The 17,890-nt window shown below is 43.8% G+C and overlaps 1 protein-coding gene across 2 annotated transcripts in view; it reads right to left on the reverse strand.

Moving 5' to 3' along the window:
- tat (tyrosine aminotransferase) overlaps positions 1-17,890 on the reverse strand; it is a 164,553-nt gene that overhangs the window by 35,964 nt on the left and 110,699 nt on the right. For both annotated transcript variants that reach the window (XM_059993396.1, XM_059993395.1), the window contains one exon: positions 2,018-2,146. In XM_059993396.1, the coding sequence (XP_059849379.1) occupies positions 2,018-2,146 (129 nt within the window). The remainder of the gene's footprint in view (positions 1-2,017; positions 2,147-17,890) is intronic.

The following is a 17,890-nucleotide window of genomic DNA, read 5'->3' on the forward strand; positions in this document are numbered from 1 at the left end:
GATTCAAGTGCAATCCGTCCTTTTTGTACAGGTCACACCCGCCCCAAAAGAGGTCCCAACGATCCAGAAATCTGAATCCCTGTCCCCTGCTCCAATCCCTCAGCCATGCATTTATCCTCCACCTCATTCTATTCCTATTCTCACTATCGCGTGGCACAGGCAGTAATCCTGAGATTACTACCTTTGAGATCCTGCTTTTCAACTTCCTTCCTAACTCCCTGTAGACTTCTTTCAGGACCTCTTATCTTTTCCTGCCTATGTCATTGGTACCAATATATACCACGACTTCTGGCTGTTCTCCCTCCCACCGCAGGATATCTTGGACGCGATCAGAAACATCCTGGACCCTGGGACCCGGGAGGCAAACTACCATCCAAGTTTCTTTCCTGCGTCCACAGAATCGCCTGTCTGACCCCCTGACTATAGAGTCCCCTAACACTACTGCCTTCCTCTTCCTTTCCCTACCCTTCTGAGCCACAGGGCCAGACTCTGTGCCAGCGGCACGGCCACTGTCGCTTTCCCCAAGTTGGCTGTCCCCCACCCCCCCCCAACAGTATTAGAGGTTTAGAGGTTGAATCTGTGGTAAAGAAGGCAAATGCAACGTAGGCATTTATTTCAAGGGAAATAAAATATAAGAGGAAGGAGATGATGCTGAGCCTTTACATGACAGTAGTCTGGCTGCACTTGGTGTATTGTCAACAGTTCTGGGCCCCATTTCTGAGAAAGAGAGTCCAGAGAAAGTTCATGAGGATGATTCTGGGAATTAAGGGGTTAACATATGAGGAGCATTTGGCAGCTTTGGGCCTGTACTCACTGGAATTTAGAAGAATGTGGGGGGAATTTCATTGAATGTTGAAAGGACTAGATGGGGTGGATGATTAGAGGATGTTTCCTATGGTGGGGGTATCTAGAACTAAAGGGCACAGCTTCAAAATTGAGGGGCAACCTTTTAGAACAGACGTAAGGAGGATTTTTTTAGGCAGAGAGTAGTGAATCTGTGGAATGCTCTGCTACAGACTGTGGTGAAGGACAAGTCCATAGGTATATTAAAGGTGGAAGTTGATAGTTCTTATCAATCAGGGCATCAAAGGATATGGCAAGAAGGCAGATGTACGGGGTTGAGTGGGTTCTGGGATCAGCCATGATGGAATGGCAGAGTAGATTCGATGGTCTGAGTGGCCTAATTCTGCTCCTATGTCTTATGGTCTCATGGACATGGTTGCTGTGGCTTCCCCTGGTAGTTTGTTCTTTCAAACAGTATTTAAATTGGTAGTTATTATTGAGAGGAAAAGCCACAGTGGTGCTCTGCACTTCCTCCTTAAAGTTACCTGCCTCCTGCAGCCTTGGCGTACCTACCTCCCTGTAGTTCCTATCTATCACTTTCTCAGTCTCCCATATGAGCCAAAGGTCATCATGCTAGCTCCAGTTCCTTAACACATTCCCTGCGGAGCTGCCGCTCAGTGCACCCGGTGGAGATGTGGTTGTCTGAGAGGAAGGATGTCTCCCTGTATTCCCACATCTCACACACAGAACAAAACACTGCCCTTGGAGCCATTGCTACTGCCCTAACTGCATCCTAGCAGGCGAGGAATGAAGAATAAAAAATAAACTTACCAGATACTTAACTTGCCCATGCCTGATGAGCCTAAGCCAATCCAACAATGGACAATTCACACCACTTTTGGCTGCTCCGCTTTCTTCTGCCTTATTTTTATTTACCCTTTCTAATCAATTTCATTCACAGATTGGGTACAGTTCATCTCTAAAAAACTGCAACAAAGCACTGCGATTTTAAACTTAAGCTGAAAACATAGCTTTTTGTAGTGCTCCTGCTCACTGATTGATTACACCATATTCTCCAGACAACTGCCTCAATCATGAATTAGTAGGGCAAATGACTCAGGAAAACATTAGTCAAATCTTCCATTTAAAACCATATCCAAGTTAAACCATCAGCAATGTTCTGAATAAATTGGAAAAAGCTTTGTGTCTGCACAGAAAGCTGAATAAAACATACCTTCAGGATGCTATTGGTGTCATCGTAAAATTCTTGAGTTGTTTTATTTAAAATATCTACCAATGCTCCTTGTACAATTGTGCACGGACCAAGAATTCTTTGACTCAAACAGACCAGGCCATGTCGGATCTGTCAGGACAGATGTTTGGATTAGTTTAAATAAAAATGATTCCAAATTTGTAGTTAACACCAAGATTGATCATAAGACATGGGTGCAGAATTAGGCTATTCAGCCCAAAATGTCTGCACCACCATTCCATCATGGCTGATTTATTAACCCTCTCAATCCCATTATCCTGCATTCTCCCAGTAACCTTTGATGCCCTTACTAAGTAAGAACCTATCAACCTTCGTTTAAAATGCATCCAATGATTTGGCCTCCACTGCATTCTGTGGCAATGAATTTCACAGATTTACCATCCTCTGGCTAAATAAGTACCTCCTCATCTCTGTTCTAAAGAAACATACTTGTATTCTAAGGCTGTGCCCTCTGATGCTAGACTCTCTCTCTATTAGAAACATTATCTTTGTGTCCACTCCATCTAGGCCTTTCAATATAAGACCATCAGACCATAAGGTAAAGGAGCAGAATCAGGCCACTTGGTCCAGAGACTTCTCTGCCATTTCATCATGGCTGATCCATTTCCCTCTCAGCCCCAATCTCCTGCTTCTCCCTGTATCCTTTTATGCCCTGACTAATCCATGGCCACCTAGGAAATATCATCTCCATATCCACTTTATAGAGGTCTTTCAACTTTCAATAGATTTCATTGAGGTTCCCCTCAGTCTTCTGAATTCCAGTGAGTGGAGGACCAGAGACATCAAACGCTCCCCATACAACAAACCTTTCAATACCAGAATCATTTTCGTGATTCTTTGAACGGTCCTTTGAACCCTCTCCAATGTCAGCACATCATTTCAGATAAGGGGCTTAAAATTACTCACAATACTCTGTGAGACCGCACCAGTGCTTTATAAAACCTCAAAATTACATCCTTACTTTTATATTCTAGTCCTCTTGAAATGAATGCTAACATTGCATTTGCCTTCCCTAAGACTGGCTCAACCTACAAATTAACCTTTAGGGAATCCTGCATAAGTACTCACAAATCCCTTTGCACCTCAGATTTTTTAAATTTTCTTTCTATTTAGAAAATAACCTACTCTTTTATTTCTTCTACCAAAGTGCATGTCCATAAATTTCCTGAGACTATACTCCATCTCCCACTTCTTTGTCCATTCTCCTAATCTGTCTAAGACCATCAGTAGCCTCTCTACTTCCTCAAAATTACCTGTCCTTTGCTAAAGAGCTATAATTTCTGTCATCCAATTTATTGACATATTCAGTAGGTTTCAAAGAGATCCCCCTCATTCTGTTAAACTCCAGAAAGTACAAGGCCAGGTTCATCAAACACTCCTCATACGTTAACTCTTTCATTCCTGGAATCATTCTTGTGAACCTCCTTTGGACCCCCTCCAATGCCAACACGTCCTTTCTTAGATAAGGGGCCCAAAACTGCTCACAATATTCTAAATGTGGTCTTACCTATTTCTGGGCTGTGAGGTGTGTGGTAGAGCAAAGGGACCAGGGAATACAGATCTGTAACTCCAGTTAGCTCCTGATATTCAACAGCACTGCCATCACTGAATCCGCAACTATCAATAGCCTGGGGGTTACCACTGGTCAGAAAACAACTGGGCACCATTTATGCAAAGTGACTAGAAGAACAAGTCAGAGACTAGAAATCCTCTGAATAGTAACTTACCTACTAATTCCTCAGAGTCTGCCCACATCTACAAGGCTCAAGTCATGAGTGAGATGGAACTCTTTCCCCTTGCCTGGATTAGTGTAACTTCAATAGCTCTCAAGAACCTCCACATCATACACAATACAGAGCCCACTTGATAAGTACCCCATTCATGCACTCCACTCCTTGATGCACAGTTGCAACAGTCTGACTCATTTACAAGATGCATTACAGCAATTCAACACAACTCCTTAGCTTGGGTTGAGGTGTTTGTTGTTGCGATGCTCACCGGCAATTAGCTTGCAGATTTTTCATCACCAGTTGAGGTGACATCTTTAGTGTACAGATGATTGTGTTTTCCTTTTGGAGTTCTTGTGTTTGTAGAACATAGAACAGTAAAGCACAGTACAGGCCCTTCAGCCCACAATGTTGTGCTGACACTTAAACCCTGCCTCACATATAACACCCCACCTTAAATTCCTCCATATACCTGTCTAGTAGTCTCATAAATTTCACTAATGTATCTGCCTCCACCACTGACTCAGGCAGTGCAATCCATGCACCAACCACTGTCTGAGTAAAACACCTTCCTCTAATATCCCCCTTGAACTTCCCATCCTCTACCTTAAAGCCATGTCCTCTTGTATTGAGCAATGGTGCCCTGGGGAAGAGATGCTGGCTGCCCACTCTATCTATTCCTCTTAATATCTTGTATACCTCTATCATGTCTCTTCTCATCCTCCTTCTCTCCAAAGAGTAAAGTCCTAGCTCCCTTAATCTCTGATCATAATTCATACTCTCTAAACCAGGCAGCATCCTAGCAAATCTCCTCTGCACCCTTTCCAAAGCTTCCACATGCTTCCTATAGTAAGGCGACCAGATCTGGACACAGTACTCCAAGTGTGGCCTAACCAGAGTTTTATAGAGCTGAATCATTACCTCGCGACTCTTAAACTCTATCCCTCGACTTATGAAAGCTAACACCCCATAAACTTTCTTAGCTACCCTATCTACCTGTGAGGCAACTTTCAGGGATCTGTGGACATGTACTCCCAGATCCCTCTGCTCCTCCACACTACCAAGTATCCTGCCATTTACTTTGTACTCTGCCTTGCAGTTTGTCCTTCCAAAGTGTAGCACCTCACACTTCTCCGGGCTGAACTCCATCTCCCACTTCTCAGCCCACTTCTGCATCCTATCAATGTCTCTCTGCAATCTTCGACAATCCTCTACACTATCCACAACCTGGATGTGGGGGTAGAAGGGTGGGTCAGCAAACTTGCTAACCCACCCTTCTACCCCCATATCCAGGTCATTAATAAAAATCACGAAAAGTAGAGGTTCCAGAACTGATCCTTGTGGGACACCACTAGTCACAACCCTCCAATCTGAATGTACTCCTCCACTATGACACTCTGTTTTCTGCAAGCAAGCCAATTCTGAATCCACCTGGCCAAACCTCCCTAGATCCCATGCCTTCTGACTTTCTAAATAAGCCTACCATGTGGAACCTTGTCAAATGCACAACCTCTACCCCTTCCCCACCAATCCCACCTGTTTATTTGTTTCTCTCGTCCTGATTGGCTACACAGTCAGTTGACTTTTGAATTCTATTGGCTTGCGTTTCTTTGGCTCTTAGGGGTTTGTAGAAACATAAAAAACCTACAGCACAATACAGGCCTTTCAGCCCACAAATCTGTGCGGAACATGTCCTTACCTTAGAAATTACCAAGGGTTACCCATAGTCCTTTATTTTTCTAAGCTCCATGTATCTATCCAGCAGTCTCTTAAAAGACCCGATTGTATCCGCTGTTGTTGGCAGCCCATTTCATGCATTCACCACTCTCTGCGTAAAAATCTTACCCTTGACATCTCCACTGTACGTACTTCCAAGCACGTTAAAACTGTACCCTTTTGTGCTAGCCATTTCAGCCCTGGAAAAAAATCTCTGACTATCCACATGATCAATGCCTCTCATCATCTTGCACACCTCTATCAGGTCATCTCTCATCCTCCGTCGCTTCAAGGAGAAAAGGCTGAGTTCATCAAACTCTTCTCATAAGGCATATTCTATTCCCTAATCCAAGCACCATCCTTGTAAATCTCCTCTGTAGCCTTTCTATGGTTTGCACATCCTTCCTGTAGTGAAGCAGCCAGAACTGAGCACAGTACACCGTGGGGTCTGACCAGGGTCCTATAGAGCTGCAACATTACCTCTCAGCTCTTGAACTTAATTCCACTGTTGGCCAGAAGAAACTTCAGTCTGATCAAGGACAGGGGAAGCAGACACGCCAGTTGTCTTTGTTTCCCCCTTTTTGTGGACTCTGAACTGATCCTTGCTCTTGGGTAATCTAAACAGAACAACTGAATGTAGACACAGGAAGCTTCAGGAAATTATCTGCTAAAGCCATTTGTTATGTAAAGGGCGTGGACTTTGAACTGATTCTTGCTCTGAGACAGTCTAATCAGAGCAATAAACCTGAGACCATTCTTAGAGGAGTAGCTACTTGTTAAGTAAAATGCCAGACCTGCAACTGGTAATCTCGTTAGACTCTGTCTGGGTTGCCTCATTTAATACGTTTGGACCAGTCAGAGTGTAAAGACATGGCTGGGGTGGGCAGAGCCATGAAACAATGTTGGCTGTATCCCTGTACAGTGACCAGTAAGAAGGTGACCCAGGTAGGTCAGGTGATCTTGAGCCAATGGGATGGAGGTGCAATGGTTCAATTGATGAGGAACAGTATAAGACTCAGAAGCTCCAAATACGCAGCGACAACAACTCTCCAGCAGGCAGAGACCAACCATCACGGATAAGGAGGACCCCACGGACACGTGGAAATTGGGACCACAAGGAACGTCTGGCCAGTGTAATACCTTTTCTCTTCAGTGACTATTCATGGAGGGTCAGAGAATTCTAGTAGGATAAACATGGAGACAGTTTGTGAATCCACGTGCTTTTAGTTGAAGCAATAAAAGTTACTTGTTGGTAACTACAGATTCTCTGTGCCTCACTGATAATTATTATTAGGGGTGATTCTTGTAACAGAATTGGCGTCCCTGTGGTGAGCTCGAGGATAAATCTCTTTGTTTAGCGGGAGGCTCGAGTTGAACCACATGGGTGAGGTACAACGAGATTTGGGGCTGGGTAGTAAACAGTTATTGACCCAGGATGAAGAATTTAGGAAATTCTGCAAGTCCACAAGATCTGGACTGTTTTGATTGGAGGGGATACCTCCAGAAATATGTGTTGGTTAAGTGGCCACAATATGAGGAGTTTGTCGGTCACCCTGGCTGTGAAGGGAAAGCTGCTGGTGATGCCCTATGGAAAATCGCCCTAGAGAAGCTGTCAAGCAGGAAGTTTAAACAATTACAAAAACCAGTAACAGTTGGTTATTTGTTTGAGGATTTGATAGAATTACGACAAAATGCTAAAGCAGTATGGCATAGATTAGAATTGGAAAGCAAAGGTCCGCATAACGCAGAAGCCGAACGAGATGGGTTACAACAGGAAATCCTAGAATATCGGCAAAAAGCAGAAGCCAAGTGAGGTAGGTTAGAAGGAGAACACAAAAGGCTCCACAAGGAGTTGAAAACCTTTAGAGAAAGGGTTATCGATTTACAGGGTCAGAGGGGTATGGACTTGATGTATATGAACCAGTTTCAGTTGAAGTGTGAGAAAATACTTAAGAGAAAAGTAAACTGGAGGAAGCAGTGGAAGGATTTAAAGATGGCGAAGGATGAAGTGGAAGGATTAAAGAAACAGTGCAGTAATTTAAAGATGGCAATGAATGTGATTCAGAAATCACAGGAAAGGAAGAGTAACACTGATGATCATGCAAAATGTTTAAAGCATATTCAAAAGCTGCGACCAACTTGCGGCATAGCAAGGTATAATATGTGTTTTTGGATCTGAAAAAGGGAAGGAAGGTGAATATGGAGATATTGATTGGCATGATTTAACAGATGAAGCTACTAGATATGGTTACGATAATTACAAAACAGCATTTCCTGAGGAACTCCCACTGACACCCTACCAACGGGAGCTGGTGCTATTGTCTGCATGATTGGCACCCCTAGTTACTATCAGAGAGGCGGGAGCAAATCAAAATCCGAATATAACATACACCACACCATTTGGGGCACCGCAGATAGAGATAAGGATATTGGGACATGTGCACTTGGATATGATCACTGAGAGCTTTTCGAAGCAACTTGTCATCAGAGAATAATACACAGCCTAGACGACTCTGATGAAAGGAAGCTGATTATAATGTGTTTACACCCAAATGTACACTCAGCTTTACCAGAGATACAACAACATGGTGGGGGAACAAGTGACAAACTGAAAAACGCAATAAAACTGTCATGGTTGTTAACAGAGGGGGCCCAGTAGACGCACTAGCAAAATGTTCCCAGAGGAGAGGTGAACATCCCACTGTATTTGTGTTTATTTGTTTATTTGTGTTTATCAGTTTATCCCGTTTATGAACTGTGTTCCAAGGGGTTTATGGGACAGCATTAGAGTGGGACCATTTAGGACCAGAGGCTTCAGATGTTTGAGGACACTAGTGGCTCACTGTACCAATGAATCTAAAAAGGGACTGGAAATGTTTGATCCTTCTAAACCCACAAATACTGAGGCATGGGTACTGAGGAAGATGGTGGGAAAAGGAGATACAAAGACCAACTAAGCTCCCTAATGTGAAGGTGATGCCTACTGAAGTCAGGCACCGGCCTGGAGAAATAAGGGTAGGGAACCCACCCCGCAGGCCTCCCTGCCACACTATCAAGGGGCAAGGAAAGACAGAGGAAATGGAACAGGGCCAGGAACAGGGAGAACTGAAGGTGAAGTAATTAAGTCCTATAACTGTGGTCAAGAGGGGCACATTAAGAGAGAATGTCCAAACCTAAGACAAGAAAGAGTAGAGCAATGTGGTTTGCCCTTGGAGGGACCAGAAAGACAGAGCACACAAAATAACATGGTGGAGACACCACCATCCAGGGAACTGTACCCTGAGTTTCAATGACAGTGTCAGGCTTCCATCAATATGGATGTGTGACACAAGGTGGGATGAAATCGGAAGACCTCTAGTGAGAGGCCACCCTGTTACCTTTTTATGGGACACTGGAGGATCCCGAACCATCATCAACACCACTAAGGGCGAGGTGGGACCAGTACCATCCAGATGGTCTACATCTGGACAGGGCCGGGATCAATGTCCTAGGGTGATTTTTTGCTAGTGCTGTTGGGGAGGCTTTCGACTAATATGGCAGGGGGAGGGGAACCCACACAGAAAAGAAGAGGAAAGTGGTGCAGAGACCAAAGCTAGTTAGTGAAGAAAAAAGTAAGAGTAGAGTGCATTAAAGTAAAAAGCAAAAATCACATAGGTCACTAGATTCTAAAAGGACAATGAGTATAAGGGAACTTTATCTAAATGTCTGTAGTGTTAGAAACAAGGGTAGTGAACTTGTGGCACAGATCAGTACAAAGGCATATGATTTAGTGTCCTTTACAGAAAACTGGTTGCAAGATGGAGATGAATGGAATTAAATATCCAAGGGTATCAAGTAATCCGGAAGAATAGGCAGGAAGGCAGAGAAGGTGGAGTGGCGCTCTAGATTAGGGATGAGATCAGGGCGATTGTGAGAGACGATAACAGATTTCCGGAGCAGAACGTTGAGTCCATCTGGGTAGAGATTAAGAATAGTAAAGGGAAAAAAAATCACTGGTGGGTGTTGTCTATAGACCACCTAATAAAAACATTGCAGCGGCAGAGGCGATTAACCAAGAAATAACTGAGGCCTGTAAAAACGTAATGGCAGTTGCCATGGGGGATTTTAACTTCCACACAGATTGGGTGAATCAGGTTGGTCAAGAAAGTCTTGAGGAGGACTTCATAGAATGCACCCGTAATGACTTTCTTGAGTAGCATGTTAGAAACATAGAAGCACAGAAAACCTAAAGCACAGTACAGGCCCTTTGGCCCACTAGGTTGTGCCAAACATGTCCCTACCCTAGAAATTACTAGGCCTCTATTTTTCTAAGCTCCATATACCTATCCAAAAGTCTCTTAAAAAACCCTATAGTATCGACTTCCATCACCTTTGCCGGCAGCCCATTCCATGCACTCACCACTCTCTGAGTGAAAAACTTACCCCTGACATCTCCTCTGTACCTACTCCCTAGCACCTTAAACCTGTGTCCTCTTGTGGCAACCATTTCAGCCTGGGAAAAAGCCTCTATCAGGTCACCTCTCATCCTCCATCGCTCCAAGGAGAAAAGGCTGAGTTCACTCAACCTATCTTCATAAGACATGCTCCCCAATCCATGCAACATTCTTGTAAATCTCCTCTGCACCCTTTCTATGGCTTCCACATCCTTCCTGTAGTGAGGTGACCAGAACTGAGCACAGTACTTCAAATGGGATCTGACCAGGGTCCTATATAGCTGCAACATTACCTCTCGGCTCCTAAATTCAACTCCATGATTGATGAAAGCCAATACACCATACGCCTTCTTAACCACAGAGTCAACCTGCACAGCTGCTTTAAGCGTCCTGTGGACTCGGACCCCAAGATCCCTCTGATCCTCCACACTGCCAAGAGTCTTACCATTAATACTATATTCTGCCATCATACTTGACCTACCAAAATGAACCACTTCACACTTATCTGGGTTGAACTCCATCTGCCATTTCTCAGCCCAGTTTTGCATCCTATCAATGTCCCGCTGTAACCTCTAACACCCTCCATACTATCCACAACACCTCCAACCTTTGTGTCATCAGCAAACTTACTAACCCATCCCTCCACTTCCTCATCCAGGCCATTTATAAAAATCATGAAGAGTAAGGGTCCCAGAACAGATCCCTGAGGCATTCAAATGGTGACCGACCTCCATGCAGAATATGACCTGTCTACAACCACCCTTTGCCTTCTGTGGTTAAGCCAGTTCTCGATCCACAAAGCAATGTCCCCTTGGATCCCATGCCTCCTTACTTTCTCAATAAGCCTTGCATGGGGCACCTTATCAAATACCTTGCTGAAATCCATATACACTACATCTACTGCTCTTCCTTCATCAATATGTTTAGTCACATCCTCAAAAATTCAATCAAGCTCGTAAGGCACAACCTGCCCTTGACAAAGTCGTGCTGACTATTCCTAATCATATTATATCTCTCCAAATGTTCATAAATTCTGCCTCTCAGGATCTTCTCAATCATTCGCAACCCTCCCATCTCTGGAACCTCTCCCATCCCTATTGATGATGCAAAGATCATCGCCAGAGGCTCAGCAATCTCCTCCCTCACCTCCCACAGTAGCCTAGGATACATCTCATCTGGGCCTGGCAACTTATCCAACTTGATGCTTCCCAAAAGCTCCAGCACATCCTCTTTCTTAATGCCTATATGCTCAAGCTTTTCAATCTGCTGCAAGTCGTCCCTATTATCACCAAGAGCCTTTTCCATAGTGAATACTAAAGTATGCATTATGTACCTCTGCTATTTCCTCTGGTTCCATACACACTTTCCCACTGTCACATTTGATAAGTCTTATTCTTTCACGTCTTATCCTCCTGCTCTTCACATACTTGTAGATTGCCTTGGGGTTTTCCTTAATTTTGCCCACCAAGGCCTTCTCATGGCCCCTTCTGACTCTCCTAATTTCCTTCTTAAGCTCCTTCCTGTTAGCCTTATGATCTTCTTTATTTCTAACATTACCTAGCTTTCTGAACCTTTTGTAAGCTTTTCTTTTCTTGACCAGATTTATTACAGCCTTTGTACACCATGGTTCCTGCACCCTACCATAACTTCCCTGTCTCATTGGAACAAACCTATGCAGAACTTCACACAAATATTCCCTGAACATTTCCCACATTTCTTCTGTATTTTTCCTTGAGAACACATTGAGAAAAGCTTTTCTAACTTGTCTGTTCCTATCTCTCTCCAATGCTATGGTAAAGGAGAAAGGATTATGATCACTATCTCCAAATTGCTCTCCCACTGAGAGATCTGACCCCTGACCAGGTTCATCTCCCAATACCAGATCAAGTACAGGCTCTCCTCTTGTAGGCTTATCTACATACTGTCTCAAGAAACCTTCCTGAACACATCTAGCAAACTCCACCCCATCTAAACCCCTTGCTCTATGGAGATGCCAATCTATATTTGGGAAATTAAAATTTCCCATCATGACAACTCTGTTATTATAACACCTTTCCAAGATCTATTTCCCTATCTGCTCCTCAATATCCCTGTTACTTTTTGGTGACCTATAAAAAAACACCTAGTAAAGTTATTGACCCCTTCCTGTTCTTAATCTCCACCCACAGAGACTCTGTAGACAATCCCTCCATGATGTCCATCTTTCCTGCAGCCATGATACTATCTCTGAACAACAGTGCCACGCCCCCACCTCTTTTGCCTCCCTCCCTGTTCTTTCTGAAACATCTAAAACCCAGAATTCCAAGTATTGATCCATGCTCTAAGCTCATCTGTTTTGTTCACAACACTCCTTGTGTTAAAATAGATAAATCTCAAACCTTCGGCCTATCCTTCCTCTGTCTCCTGTATTTCTGTATTTGAAAGCTAGACGCCTCTTCCCCAGTCTCTTCAGTTTGGCACCTGAGAACATTTCTATCACATACAAACCTTTGATTTCCGTCCACACAAGCAGTCCTCGCATGACCTTTATCCTCCTCCACCTCAACATCTGCTCTAACACTCTGGTTCCCCTTCCCCTCCAAATCTAATTTAAACCCCTCGGAGCAGCACTAGCTAACTTACTGCAAGGATGTTAGCCCCCTTCCAGTTCAGGAGCAAACCGTCCTGTCGGAACAGGACCTATGTTAATGAACCCACAAGGGAAAATACTATTTTAGATCTAGTCCTGTGCAATGAAACAGGCAAGATTAACAATCTTGTAGTCAGGGATCCTCTTGGAAAGAGTGATCATAGTATGACTGAATTTCGCATACAGATGGTGGATGAAATAGTTAGACCTAAAACTAGTGTATTATGCTTGAACAAGGGAGACTAGAATGGAATGAGGAAGGAGTTGGCTAATGTGGATTGGGAGTGTAGGCTATTTGGTAGGACAATTGAGGAACAGTGGAATACTTTCAAAGAGATTTTTCACAGTGCTTAACAGAAGTACATTCCAGTCAAAAGTAAGAACAGTATGTATGGAGAGAACCAGCCTTGGATAACTAAGGAAATAAAAGGTAGTGTGGCGACCCACTTTCTGCGCAGGCGAACCAGCTCACAAATAGCCCACGCACGGGGAGAGACTTTAGTAATGCACCTCTGATGTCATTTCCGCCCGGAGAGGGCGGAAACTAGGGATTAAAAGCCAGCACCGCGAAGTTTAAATAAAGTAGTCTCGAAACGACTTACCAACTGCGTGTTGTTGTTTCTAGCTCTGTATGTAGTACATCGCTACAATAGTATCAAATTGAAAGCTCGTGTACAAATTCACAAAGAGTAGTGGGAGACTGGAGGATTAGGAAAACTTTAAAAAGCAACAGAAAACAGCTAAACAAGAAATAAGGAAAGGGAAGATAGAGTATGAAAGTAAATTAGCACAAAATAGCAAAAGTTTTAAAAAAAATATAAAGTGGAAGAGGGTGGCTAAAGTCAACGTAGGTCCCTTGGAAGACGATAAGGGGAAATTGATATTGGGTTTTAAGGAAACGGCTGAGGCATTGAATGACTATTTTGTGTCAGTCATCACGATGGAGGACACATCTAATATGCCAAAGAAGGATGTTATGGATGAAATGGGAGGTGAGGACCTCGATAAAATCACTGTCACTATAGAGATAGTGATGAGCAAACTAGAGGGCCTGAAGGTAGGTAAGTCCCCTGGTCCTGATGGGATGTATCCCAGGGTACTGAAGGAATTGGCAGAGGTAATAGTAGACATGTTGGTAATCATTTATCAAAACTTTCTAGACTTTGGGCAGATCATGATTGTTTGGAAGACAGCAAATGTCACGCCACTTTTTAAAAAGGGATGTATGCAAAAGACAGGCAACTATAGGCCAATTAGCTTAACATCTGTAGTCGGGAAAATGCTTGAAGCTGTCATTAAGGAAGAAGTAGCAAAACATTTAGAAAGGAGTGGTTCCATTAGACAATGCAGCATGGATTCTGAAAGGGCAGGTCCTGTTTGCCAAACTTACTTATGTCCTTTGAGGACATAATGAGTGCAGTGGATAGAGGGGAACAGGTGGATGTTGTATACTTGGATTTCCAGAAGTTTGATAAAGTGCCACACAAAAGACTTATAAATAAGATACGGATGCATGGAGTTGGAGGAAGTGTATTGGCATGGATAGTGGATTGGTTAACCAATAGAAGGCTGTGAGTTGGTATAAATGGGTGTCAGTAGTCAGTGGTGAGTGGGGTGTCGCAGGATTGGTGCTGGGCCCGCAGCTGTTTACCATTGACATTGATGATTTGGAAGAGGGGACTGAGTGTAGCGTAGCAAAATTTGTTGATGACACTAAACTGAGTGGAAAAGCAAATTGTACAGAGGATGTGGAGAGTCTGCAGAAGGATATAGATAGGTTAAGTGAGTGGGTCAACGTCTGGCAGATGGAGTACAATGTTGGTAAATGCGAGATCATCCACTTTGGAAGGAATAATAAAAGAGCAGATTATTATTTAAATGGTGAAAGATTGCAGCATGCTGTTGTGCAGAGAGATTTGGGAGTACTTGTTCATGAATCACAAAATGTGGCCTGCAGGTGCAACAGGTTATTAAGAAGGCAAACAGAATGTTGGCCTTCATTGCTAGAGGGATTGAATTCAAGAGCAGGGAGGTCATGCTGCTACTATACAGGATACTTGTGAGGCTGCACCTGGAGCACTGTGTGCAGTTCTGGTCTCCATACTTGAGGAAGGATATACTGGCTTTGGAGGCAGTGCAGAGGAGGCTCACCAGATTGGTTCCAGGGATGAAGGGGTTAATCTATGGGGAGAGATTGAGTCGCCTGGGACTATACTCTCTGGAGTTCAGAAGAATGAGAGAGGATATTATAGAAACATAAAATTTTTTGAAAGGGATAGATAAGATAGAAGTAAGAAAGAGTTTGCATTGGTAGGGGAGAAGATTTAGGACAGAGATGAGGAGAAACTGTTTTTCCTGGAGAGTAATGAATCTGTGGGATTCTCTGCCCAGGGAAGCAGTTGAGACTTCTTCACTAAATATATTTAAGAAACAGTTAGATAGATTTTTATATAGTAAGGGAATTAAGGGTTATGGGGAAAAGACAGGTAGATGGAGCTGAGTTTACGGACAGGTCAGCCATGATCTTATTGAATGGCGGGGCAGACTCAATGGGCCGGATGGCCTACCCCTGCTCCTATTTCTTATGTTCTTATGTAGAATGGGTGAAATGTGGATAAAACCAGAGGAGCTGAGCAATGGTCAGATGGTGATAATTGCACAGAAGTCAGGAGCATTTGCAAGGCATAAGCATGACTGCAGAATGATGGCTGGCAGTGTGTGCATACAAGGTCCAGACCCCAAACCACAGAAGCATATGGGTCTTCCAAAAAAAGCAGAGGAAGATGTTGGTAAGGTAATACAACAAGGGGTACTGAGACCAGTAGTCTCCACTAATAACTCACCCATATGGCCAGTGAGGAAACTAGATGGTAGTTGGAGGTTGACAATAGATTATCGAGAGCTGAATAAATAAACTCCATGAACAGCCCCAAATGTAGCAAATAACCCGGAGACAGTGGTCAAACAGAATGAAGGAGCACAATGGTTCACCGTTTTGGACATAAATAATGAATTTTGGTCTATACCACTAGGAAGTGAGTGTCAATAAAAGTTTGCATTTACTTTTCAGGGACAGCAGTATACTGTACATGGACTGGCCTACCACAGGGGTTCCATAATTTCACGTCTATATTTCACCAACGCTTAGAACATTGAACATAGAATAGTACAGCACATTACAGGCCCTTCAGCCCACAATGTTGTGCCGACCCTCAAACCTGCCTCCCATATAACCCCCCCACCTTAAATTCCTCCATATACCTGTCTAGTAGTCTCTTAAACTTCACTAGTGTATTTGCCTCCACCACTGACCCAGGCAGTGCATTCCACTCACCAACCACTCTCTGAGTGAAAAAACTTCCTCTAATATCTCCCTTGAACGTCCCACCCTCTTACCTTAAAGCCATGTCCTCTTGTATTGAGCAGTGGTGCCCTGGGGAAAAGGCACTGGCTGTCCACTCTATCTATTCCTCTTAATATCTTGAACACCTCTATCATGTCTCCTCTCATCCTCCTCTCCAAAGAGTAAAGCCCTAGCTCCCTTAATCTCTGATCATAATCTATACTCTGTAAACCAGGCAGCATCCTGGTAAATCTCCTCTGTACCCTTTCCAATGCTTCCACATCCTTCCTATAGTGAGGTGACCAGAACTGGACACAGTACTCCAAGTGTGGCCTAACTAGAGTTTTATAGAGCTGCATCATTACACCGCATCTCTTAAACTCTATCCCTCGACTTATGAAACCTAACACTCCATAAGCTTTCTTAACTACCCTATATACCTGTGAGGCAACTTTCAGGGATCTGTGGACATGTACCCCCAGATCCCTCTGCTCCTCCACACTACCAAGTATCCTGCCATTTACTTTGTACTCTGCCTTGGAGTTTGTCCTTCCAAAGTGTACCACCTCACACTTCTCCGGGTTGAACTCCATCTGCCACTTCTCAGCCCACTTCTGCATCCTATCAATGTCTCTCTGCAATCTTCGACAATCCTCTACACTATCTACAACACCACCAACCTTTGTGTCAACTGCAAACTTGCCAACCCAACTTTCTATCCCCACATCCAGGTCGTTTAATAAAAATCACAAAAAGTAGAGGTCCCAGAGCAGATCATTGTGGGACACCACTAGTCACAACCCTCCAATCTGAATGTACTCCCTCCACCACAACCCTCTGCCTTCTGCAGGCAAGCCAATTCTGAATCCACCTGGCCAAACTTCCTTGGATCCCATGCCTTCTGACTTTCTGAATAAGCCTACCGTGTGGAACTTTGTCAAATGCCTTACTAAACTCCATGTAGATCACATCCACTGCACTACCCTCATCTATATGCCTGGTCACCTCCTCAAAGAACTCTATCAGACTTGTTAGACATGATCTGCCCTTCACAAAGTCATGCTGACTGTCCCTGATCAGACTATGATTCTCTAAGTGCCCATAGATCCTATCTCTAAGAATCTTTTCCAACAGCTTTCCCACTACAGACGTAAGGCTCACTGGTCTATAGTTACCCGGAATATTCCTACTGCCCTTTTTGAACAAGGGGACAACATTCGCCTCCCTCCAATCCTCCAGTACCATTCCCCTGGACAACGAAGACATAAAGATCCTAGCCAGAGGCTCAGCAATCTCTTCCCTCGCCTCGTAGAGCAGCCTGGGGAATATTTCGTCAGGCCCCAGGGACTTATCCGTCCTAATGTATTTTAACAACTCCAACACCTCCTCTTCCTTAATTACAACATGCTCCAGAACATTAACCTCACTCATATTGTCCTCATCGTCATCTAGTCCCCTCTCATTGGTGAATACCGAAGAGAAGTATTCATTGAGGACCTCGCTCACTTCCACAGCCTCCAGGCACATCTTCCCACCTTTATCTCTAATTGGTCCTACCTTCACTCCTGTCATCCTTTTGTTCTTCACATAATTGAAGAATGCCTTGGGATTTCCTTTACCCTACTCGCCAAGGCCTTCTCATGCCCCCTTCTTGCTCTCCTCAGCCCCTTCTTAAGCTCCTTTCTTGCTGCCCTATATTCCTCAATAGACCCATCTGATCCTTGCTTCCTAAACCTCATGTATACTGACTTCTTCCACCTGACTAGATTTTCCACTTCACTTGTCACCCATGGTTCCTTCACCCTACCATTCTTTATCTTCCTCACCAGGACAAATTTATCTCTAACATCCTGCAAGAGATCCTTAAACATCGACCACATCACCCTAGTACATTTCACTGCAAAAACATCATCCCAATTCACACCCGCAAGTTCTAGCCTTATAGCCTCATAATTTGCCCTTCCCCAATTAAATATTTTCCTGTCC

Source organism: Hypanus sabinus, chromosome 17 (genome assembly GCF_030144855.1).
Source record: "Hypanus sabinus isolate sHypSab1 chromosome 17, sHypSab1.hap1, whole genome shotgun sequence".
In the NCBI taxonomy this organism is placed as follows: Eukaryota; Metazoa; Chordata; class Chondrichthyes; order Myliobatiformes; family Dasyatidae; genus Hypanus; species Hypanus sabinus.